The sequence below is a fragment of the Benincasa hispida genome, chromosome 1, assembly GCF_009727055.1.
Source record: "Benincasa hispida cultivar B227 chromosome 1, ASM972705v1, whole genome shotgun sequence".
In the NCBI taxonomy this organism is placed as follows: Eukaryota; Viridiplantae; Streptophyta; class Magnoliopsida; order Cucurbitales; family Cucurbitaceae; genus Benincasa; species Benincasa hispida.
Window position 1 is genome coordinate 6,686,241 of NC_052349.1, and position 10,265 is coordinate 6,696,505.

Consider the following 10,265-nt stretch of genomic DNA (forward strand, 5'->3'; position numbering starts at 1 on the left):
GCAAACCGACCATTTTCAACAATAAATATTCAGATATTTAAATGATTAGATCAAAGTATAGAAAATTTAAAGATTTCTAGATCTGACTGTTAACAAGGAGTTATTGAGACAGGTCAGATGCATCTTACTCAAAGAGTTGAGAGTACCTCAATATAGTGGGAGGAAAGTGTACTTCCTGGCCATTATTGAAAATAAGATGCAATCCCATACAGTTTAATTAAAAACCTATTGTATACTGATATGTTTACAATGATTCTCTTGGCTAAAGTGTTTGAAAATCACCTAGTAAGACTAGGAATACCAGATTAACTAGGGTAAGTGTGAGAAATATCAGGTATGGGATACTGAATGGTAAATCATGGGTATGGGATGCCCTAGTTTATTGATTTTTTCTATAAAACTCAAAAAGTCAGTATTATATATTGGATATATAAGTTATCACTGAAGTTTTAGTCCAAGTGGGAGTTTGTTGGGTTCATGTCCTAAAACTCGTGGTATGTAAACAATGGAACTTATTCTGAAAGTTCATTAAGGTGTTATTGAATAGATGTTTTGCTTAATAGAAATCCAATAAACCTGAAAATCCTTTGACTATTGGATGAGTACTTGAACTTTATGTGGAGACATAAAGGTGGATCAGGTTCGAGTAAATAGTCAAAATGATCTATAGTATATGAATAAGGTTGGGTACCTTATTCTGGTAACACTATTGGATGCGGCCCGCTCTGTAGTTTTTACAAAGAGTTGTAAAGTGCTACAAACGAAGTGATCCTAATTCATCCATATTGGGATATGAGGAGTGGAGGTGTCCTTGTGCAAAAGAGTTTGTACAAGATCAGACCACGAAATCAGTCACTCTTACTTTATAATGTTGTTTACTATTTAAGATTAACTATACCAAAGCAATGACCTAGGTAACTTGACCTTAATCCTGAGCTAACTATGAACTCCTGTTTATTTGGAATTATTCTTAGATTTTCATAGTGAGGGTTTGCTCAACAACGCTGGCTCATAACCTCCCATTTCAAGGGTAAGACTGGATAGATAGCTGGGGATATAGGGTGCAAGACGGAATTCACTCTTACTTGCTTTTAGGGATAGTAGAGAGGTTGTTCCCTCAAGTGCTGATTCTGGATCTTGAACAAGGGGCCTCGCCCTCTCATTAGCCCTAAAGGGACTCAGTTTTATTAATTGGATCACAAAATAATTGTTCATTAAGGTATCAGTGGGGACTTAAGAAACAAGAGATAATTTCGGGGGTAAAATAGAGATTCGACTCAACCGTTATTACGAACAACCTGTGAAAGGTTGACTTACTAATCATCGTTATATCGAGTTGACATAATATATCTACAGTGAGGGGAGTTCAACTATGGGCTTTAGTAGAGTGACCCATTAGTTAACGAATGGGGGTTAGATCGGTCTAATGAATGTAGTATTTATCTCGGATCGTTGGAGCCCATGATCTGTAGGTCCATGAGGTCCTCCTACTAGCTCAGAATTGGATTTGCTCTAGTTTAAACTAGAATCAAACGGAATTGGAGAATATATATATATTATATATATATTATATATATATATATGTAAATATATGATTTAATATATGAAGGTGGATTTGTGTAAAATTAATTTAATATTGGATATTAAATTAATTAGAATATTTAAATTGTTTAAATAATTATTTATTAATTTTATTATAAAATTAATTTATGAAATTAATTTTTAAAATTAATAAATTTTGCTTTAAATCAAATGTGATTTTAAAATCAAAATATGGATTTTGGAAATAGAAAATACACAAAATGGGAAATTAGATTTTCCAACTCCATCTTCAAGTAGCTCACAAACAACTCACCATCTTTAAGCTTCATTTACTCCAAGCATGAGCTGCATCCCATGCAACAAATCTCTTTGTATGATAATCTGCAATATATTGAAGAGATTGGAGTGAATTTGAGGCAAGACAATCGATAGAATTTTAGCTGAAAATTTGGGTAGAAGAAGGTGTTTTCAATTGGGTTGCTGTTGTGAGCATTCTCCAAGTTTCCTTTGATTCCAACTTATTTTGAGTCCCACAACTCAATCTAGAGTACTGGTAGGGAAGATCTTGTGGTGGTCTGCACAAAGATATGGAAGAATTTGCAGCTGAAAATCAAGATTTTAAAGGTTCTTTAAAGGTATGACTTGAAACCCACTAAATTTTGTTTGAGCATGTTTTCGTTTCTGTCAAAATTAATCAATTATTGTGCTTATCGATCCTTGTCGCTTCTGCTGCATGCTGATACCATTCCAGCATTGTTCTTATGATTATTAATGATTTGGATCCCAAGAACATACTGCGCCTCTCCAAAATCTTTCATTTGGAATTGGGCTGGTAGTCGGGTTTTCACTTCAGTAAGGTACTCTACATCATTCCTAATGAGTAGAATATCATCCATATAAAGTACTAGAAAAACTACTTTATTCTTGTTGATCTTTTTGTATACACAAGGCTTATCAATATTTTGGTCAAAACCAAAAGATTTGATTGCAGTATCAAATCTAATGTTCCAAGATCTGGACGCTTGTTTCAACCCATAAATAGATCGATTCAGCTTACAAACCTTTTACTCTTAACCTTAGACTATGAACCCTTCGGGATGAGACATAAAGATATTCTCTTCTAGATTACCATTCAAGAAGGTAGTCTTAACGTCCATTTGCTATATTTCATAGTCATAATATGTGGCTATGGACAAGAGAATTCTTATAAACTTTAACATAGCAACAGGAGAAAAAGTTTCCTCATAGTCAACTCCCTGGGTATAAACCTTTGCTACGAGTCTAGCGTTGAAAGTCTACACCTTCCCAGCTACATCTCTCTTTTTCTTATAGATCCATTTACACCCTATAGGTTTTACCCCTTTAGGTAGATCTACAAGCTCTCATACTAAATTGAAGTACATTGACTTCATTTCAAGGTCCATTGCTTTGACCCATTGGTCCTTATCTACGTCATTCATTGCCTGTTGATAGGACAATGGATCCTCAATGCCATCATCAGGTATGATGACCTAAGTTTCAGTAAAACCCAAGTAGCGATCAGGCCGTGATACAATCCTCCCACTATGTCGAGGCATTTTCAACGATTGAGAAGGACGAGACAGACCTGAAGAACTAGCTCCTTCATCAAATCTTGTTGAAGGACCAACTTCATCAACAACTCTTGTTGACTCTTCAGTAGCTTCTCCTAAGACTGAAGCTGACCACACTTGAAGATTGAAGTCCTCTGAAGATACAAAAGGAGATACAAACATTCCTTTAAGATTTCAACTTCAAGAACATCCACGCACTACGCTTCCTTACATCAAGCACACGCATTCAACTGAGAGAGAATCAAAGCATGAAGTACTAGAGATTGAACCACATCCACATCAAATCTATATCAACACAAGTTCATCTTCACGAAACAAGTTCATCTGAAAACCTCGTGCAAACAGTGGTATTTATAAAATTAATTTTTGAAATAAAAAAAATCAAATAATTATCAAACGAGACCTTATTTAAAAGAAAATGTATGTTCGTTTAATGTAGTGTTCATTGTTTAAAATTTAAAATTTTTATAGTTTAGTCATTTTTAAATGATGAACTTTCTTAAAGAATATTTTTCTCCTTTAGATTTTCATGGACCAAATTGAAAATAACAATATAATTAAGTAAAAAAAAAGGGTTATTTTCAAATATAAAAAATAAATAAAAATATTTACAAAATATTGCAAAATTTTAGAACTATCAAGCATAGATGATGATGGACTTCTATCAGTGTCTATCAGTGACATTGATAGACACTGATAGAAGTCAATTAGCGTCTATCATTGATAGTTCTAAAATTTTGCTCTATCCTGTAAATATTTTCAACAATTTAACCCTTTGAAATAATTTCTCAAAAAAATATTTGCACACATTAGAAACTAAAAAGTATATTTAGTTTAATAAATTAATTCCACATTAGTCCCTATTCTTTAAAAGAACGAGCTCTTTTTCTCATCATCTTAACTTGAAAGCAAAACATATATTCAGCTTAAAGAGTAAATTCCATATTGATCTATGTAATTTTCAAAGAATAAGCTATTGTCCTCATATTCTTAACTCAAAATGACAAATAGCTTGGACATAAAACCTTCTCTTGTAAGGTATCTTATAAACAAATTCAATAGAGACAAGATGTGCCTAATAGCTATGGGAGGATTTGAGCACACATGACTATAAATCATGGTGTCATGAGTTTGAATTCCTTGTTGCCCACAATCAGCTAATAGAGAAAGGATTTTTTTTCTTCTGGCAGTAGGAAAAACATGATCAAAATAGCTGATCCAAAACTATGAAATTCAAGAAAAAGAAGATAAAATATATAAAACATAAAACCTATACATACATGAGAGAGAGAGAGAGAGAGAGAGAGAGGGAAAAATAGAGATAGAGAGGATTGGAGAAAAGGGAAAATTGTCTTTAGTGATTGGAAATGATCATAGCAGTCTGTGCTTTATTCCAGCTTCTCCTCTCACTGACAGAAACTATGGTACATTGTTTTCTATGCTCTGATGGCATATAAATAATGTTTTGAATTGCTTTAAAAAGAGAAACACAAAATGGTAATGGAAACTTGTTACAAATGAATTTGAAAGCAAAAATGAGAGAGAGAAAAAAAAATTAAGATAGCCAAGGATTCTCAAGTTTATGGTGATGGAAGCAGAATGAAGCCAACTTAATTAAGTTTGCTCTACGGCTGCTTCCTCGGCCTGCGGCTGAGCTTCTGCATCGCCCTCTTCTTCCTCCGCTGGTTCTGGAGGCGGCGTGGTAGCTTTCTTGTTTGCAGCAGCTTCAAGGACATGGTTGTAGTTTCCTTTGATCATGAAGAGCTGAGCAAAATGATGCTTGCAGTACAACACTCCATCAAGAGCAGCATATGAAGAGTGTGTCAAATGGCACCCACCATGAGCACATCTAAAGCAATTCTTATGGTAACATTCCCCCTCAAGAGTCACCTTTTTTTTTTTTTTTAAAATTTTAGTTTAGGAACCAAAAAAAACACATCTAATTAGCCAACAAATCTAGTAACATAATACTCATAATTTCTTAAGAAAATGAAGAACTATAGACCTTCTCCAGCGGATAAACCGTTTTCGAGCAGACTGCGCATTTGTCTTGAGTACCAGAGAACATGGAGGACAGTTTGCTAGGAGCCCTCGACTGCTACACATTTTGAAACTTATGAAACTAGTACGTATCATTATAAGAATTGCATTCGAGAGAATATATTACACGAGACCCGATATGTAAGCTACGAAAAAGAATGATTTTTTATGCTTTATGACATGTTTGAGAGTGATTTTAAAATAATGAATCTTGACTAAAAAATATCAAACGAGTACTACTGGAATCCTCGCGAATTGTTTAATACTTTTGAGGACATGGAAAAAAGAAAAGAATAAGGGCATACCAGATCATTTTGCTTCTCAGAAGGCTTGGCTGTTGCCATTTCAATATAATGAAAATGAGAGAATGTTAGGAAGATAGGAAAAAATGGAGATTAAGAGTAAATAGGTAGGGAGAGAATGAAAAGAAGTATAATAATAAAAATAATAATATTACAAGTTTGAAAATTCTTGCTGAAATTTCCAGATTCCTTGAAAAGTTGCTCAAAATGAGTCTTGCAATACAGGACACCATCCATCCATGAGTAGCTACTCATCTGTCGTAACCATCGACTCGGGTCAAATATCGATATCATAACAAACGACATTATGCGAATGAGGGAAAAGAAAAACCGTACCGAAAGGGTGCCTTTGCAGTGGCTACATTTGAAGCAGGACTTGTGGTAAGGATTCCCTTCAAGGGAAAGCAACTCAACCACATAAACAGTCTTATCACAAGCCTTGCATTTATCCAATGTTCCTGTGAATGACATCTTTATTCCTTCTCTGTTTTTACGACAACGAACTCGAACCGAAAAACGGTAGATTTCCCGAGAAACTGCGAAAAGGGGACGATTACAAAAGAACAACAAACAAACAAACAAATGCAATGCTTATCAAGTAATTGTCTGAGGATGAGATCTCAGACAAGATATATGAAAAGGAATTACAAGTTGTAATGGGATAGAAAAAGAGAATGGGAAGACTTTGGATTTGTGTTTACAAAAAAACTAAATTTAAATACACCAGATTATGTTGGAATTGAGTGTTTTTTTCTATCCAAATGAGGAAGAAACCTCAAATTTACTTGTTGGAGATGCTCCAATTTCGGACATTGTCCTATGTTTTTTTGAGGAAAACAAGGTGGTTTCTTTGACCATTTCTAAATTAATCATCTTTTCTTGAAGTGGAGAGATAATGGAAAATTAACCAACTGTTTCTGTAATTTGCTTGGTTGGCAGTTATGTTAGTTAAATTTGATATGCCCTTTTTTGAGCACCATGTGAAAGATGGTTTTTTTTCTTATTAATTTTTATTTTAAATTTCAATGTGTGTGAGAATAAATCAAAGGCTTGTACATTTGGACAACCCAAATATGGGTGTGTCATGGGTGAATGGTTATGATTAGATCTTTTTTAAATGCTTTATTTGGATTCATTATAGTATTTTTCATTCTTTTTAATTAATTTTTCTAATGGATTGATTTAAACATAGTAACACACCTGAAACAAATTATATAAAAAAGACAAGTGGTGGTGGATATAGCGAACAATGAATTTAGAAAAGTACTTCCATCTATTGATAGACTTGATTTGTTGAAATTTGACCTTCTCATTAACTCATAAGATTATGTGCGATCAATGCTATTTTTTTCATTGTTTTGGGGCTTTGTTATATGGTTTTCTTTTACATCTTTGTGACTACATTCCCTATAGATACAAGTTGCTAAGTTTACATGGAGCAAAAGTTAGAAAAAATGACATCTAAATTTGTCATCAATCGCAATGGCACGTGGTTTATACATTAAAAAAAAAAGAAGAAGAAGAAAGAAAGAAAGAAGGAAAGAAAGTGGAGACCTTAGTGATTAATGGTCGAACTACACCCTATTGAAAACACATTTATTTGGGAAACTAAGCCTTAGATAAACATAAGATTTCATCTCAAAATTAATTGACAATGAGAAGAGTAATCTACGTATCTTATAAATGTTAAAGATTTCAAGATCTCTTTATCTTTTTGAGGTCTTGAATATGCCCTCTCAAAATAATGTCTCTTTAGGATCATCATTTTTGGGTTAGATCTCAATTTGGACCAAATACCCATTTAGGCTTCATGGATTTTCACAATATATTAGATTAATATGGGGTCTCATCTAAAGATCAGTTAGTGATAAGAAGAGTAAAGTTATGTATCTTATAAAGATTGTGAGGTTTGGTGAACTCAAGGAGCAACTAGTTTGATGAGACATATTAATGGTTTCGATGAAGAGACCTCACGATCTATATAAGATAGATGAGTTACTCTTTTTATTGTCAATTAGTTTTAAAATGAAGTCTTATATTCATCTAATATAGTATCAGCACCCATGAAACCCAACAAGGTATCTGTTTCAATATTGGGATCTATGCAAGAATGGTGAACCCATGAGACATCATATTGAGGAGAATGTTGAAGATCCCCACATCAAAAAGATGAAGAGACCTTACAATCCTGCTCACAATATATGCAATGCTGAGACGATGAACGAACTTATGAAGGGACTGTTGAAAATGTTGTTTTTGCCCTAAGAGCATTTTGTCTTTTTACATGGTGTCTACTATTTTAGGGTTTCTGTCACAGGGCTATTTATATATGAGCCTGAGTGCTTTGTACCATGTAACAAAATTAATAAAATTTCTCTATTATGGTTTTTTCTCCTTGGTCTAAGGCTTTCCACGTTAAATCTTGTCTTCTTTCTTCTTCCTTATTTTTCAATATGGTATCAGAGCAAGGTGATGAAACCCTAGATGGGATAGAAGAAATTCAATCGTCAATCCTAATAGGTGATGAGACTTCGACAAGAAATCCAAATAATGTTGAAATTAAGTCGTTGTTGATTGTTACCTCCAGTTTATTCTCGGCTTGATGCATACTCAACAGCTGATCGGAATTAGCCAGACTGTGCCGCATGAGCCTCAACAGATTAGAAGCAAACTAGTCGCCTAACCGTTTGGAGCAGAAACAGTCGCCCAACCTGGTCCTTCATCAGTCGCGTCGCAGTTCCAGCCGATCGGACCTCTAGCCGCTCAACCCTTCCAGCCACTTCAGTCGATTGAGCGGTTCCTTTCTTCACATGACCAAATCGCGCCGGCACTGGGAGAAGCCACAATTGATTTCACGACTGGTCCAATCGTCGGTTCAGTAGCTGTTTTCAGTGGCTTTTAGGGTTCGGTGCTGTTCCTTTCAGTTTTCCCAGCTGCACCATATATCACTCCACCGGTCCAGCCGTATGCCCAACCACCTTCCTGTTAGGGTTGATGCCCTAAAGTTTTGTGTTCTGTAGTTTGTAAACAGTATATACAAACACTTGTGATTGTTAATATATGATATTTACTTCACATTTTGTTGTTTTTCTCGGTTATTTGTTTTATTTGCTTTACCACAAACCAATAAACATAAAATCCCTGGTTATCTGTATATGACTCAAACATGTATGTGGTGACATACAAGTGGATCATGTCTTGAGTGATAACCAAAATGCTCTGTGGTATATGGATATAGGAGGGAAACCTTATCCTGGTAATGCTACGGATGCGGCCCGCTTTGTGGAATGGTCACAAGTGTTGTGACTTGCCACAGATGATCTGGTCCTGATCATTTGTGTTGGGGACATGCGAGCGGGGGTGTCATATACAAAGAGTTTTTATAAGGCTTGACCACGAAGTGTTAATGTCTCGTTATATAACACCGTTCATGACAGAGACTTCACTTCACTAGAATGACCATAGATAACATGACCTTAATCCTGAGTGAGTTGGGAAATCCTGCCATTGAGGGCAGTCCTTTGATTTGTATGGGTGCGAGTGGCCAAGTCGCAGATTCAAACCTACCATTTTGGAGATTCATCTGATTTAGGAGTTGGAAACTCAACTACACAAGATGGAATTCACTTCTTCCCTAAGGTAGGGGTAAGTAGATAGATGGCTCCCTTAAGGGCTGATTCTAGGGCTTGAACGATGTGGCGCCACACACTTTCTCTTTCTCTTGGCCGAGAGGTGTTCACACATAGTTGGACTAATGGTTGTAATTGTTCATTAGAGGAATCAGTGGTACTTAAGAAGTGAAGATGTAACTACAGGGCAAAAACGGTAAATTGGCCCAACTATACTTATGAGCATGACTTGTGAAGGCGTCATCTGTACTCATGGATTGGTTATATCCAATGGACACAGAAAATATATCTGTGGTAAGAAGAGTTCAACTGTTGGTCTTTACGTGGAATCACTGGACATTAACGATAGTAAATTTCTCGTGGCTAAAGAGTTTAGTCATCTATGTACCGTTGGAGCTTCGAGCCACAGGTCATTAGGTCACCTGGGTGCTTGGATAAAGTCGAGAACCCAGTTGTTTAGGTTAATTTGAAATGTTCAAATTGACAAGAGGAAAGTTTCAATTATATATGATATATTGGCTGGTTATTATTATGATATAATTGGCTAATGGTATTGAGATACATTATTTTTGGAAGGAAATTAGAATATATATGATTTATATCAAGTAGACGGAAAAATACTATATAGTAGATATATGATATAAACTAATAGGGATAAAATATAATAATGATTATTTTATTAATTATTTTTAATAATTAACACAATTAATCACGTTCGTACGTGAAGAAGGTGGGCCGCGAAGGGTTTAATGGTAACCGGGCGGGTTAAAGTTTTGAAAATCGTTTTCCCATTTGATGATATATCAGTCGTGCATTCTATAGCCCGCGCCCAAAAGAATTCGTGAAAGACGATCGCGAGAGCCTATACGATAGAAAGCTCATTCTTCTAACGATTGTCTAGTTCACGCGTTCTTCCAAAACGATCGTATACCTCTTTCTAAATGATCGTGGTAGCCCTACTTATATCGATAAGCATCAGGTCCGCTATATGATAACAGAGTTCTTCTTGCATGCCGCTTATTCGTTACACGACGTCTTCTCCTCCGTCCTCTACGCAAATTCTCCCAAAGTCAACCCTTTGGGTTTTTTTTCGTCGAGAGATACCAGCGGGTTTCCCTATGGTAGTGTTGTCCCCGCGGCCTTTTTCGTGGTATGTTTTT

At 35.4% G+C, this 10,265-nt stretch overlaps 1 protein-coding gene across 2 annotated transcripts; it reads right to left on the bottom strand.

The window, feature by feature from the left end:
• Positions 1-4,465: 4,465 nt before the first annotated feature.
• On the bottom strand, positions 4,466-6,149 carry LOC120092088 (LIM domain-containing protein PLIM2b-like). 2 transcript variants are annotated; one of them, XM_039050301.1, is made up of 5 exons: positions 6,125-6,149; positions 5,632-6,012; positions 5,480-5,508; positions 5,140-5,229; positions 4,466-5,024 (listed from the first exon to the last, which is right to left on the bottom strand). In XM_039050301.1, exons 2-5 carry the CDS (start codon positions 5,945-5,947, stop codon positions 4,749-4,751), a joined length of 711 nt encoding a protein of 236 aa, XP_038906229.1. In that variant the 5' UTR covers positions 5,948-6,012; positions 6,125-6,149; the 3' UTR covers positions 4,466-4,748. The 2 variants fall into 2 exon arrangements, with proteins under 2 accessions (XP_038906229.1, XP_038906220.1); XM_039050292.1 differs by having other exon boundaries at positions 5,140-5,232.
• Positions 6,150-10,265: the final 4,116 nt, after the last annotated feature.

Excerpts from the sequence above, each read along its gene's own strand:
- LOC120092088 (XM_039050292.1), bottom strand. The coding sequence starts at position 5,947 with ATGTCATTCACAGGAACATTGGATAAATGCAAGGCTTGTGATAAGACT. Across the intron at positions 5,509-5,631 it reads CAGCAAGAATTTTCAAACTT|CCAAGCCTTCTGAGAAGCAA; the intron begins GTAATATTATTA and ends AAATGGCAACAG. Across the intron at positions 5,233-5,479 it reads CTGAGAAGCAAAATGATCTG|CAGTCGAGGGCTCCTAGCAA; the intron begins GTATGCCCTTAT and ends CAAAATGTGTAG.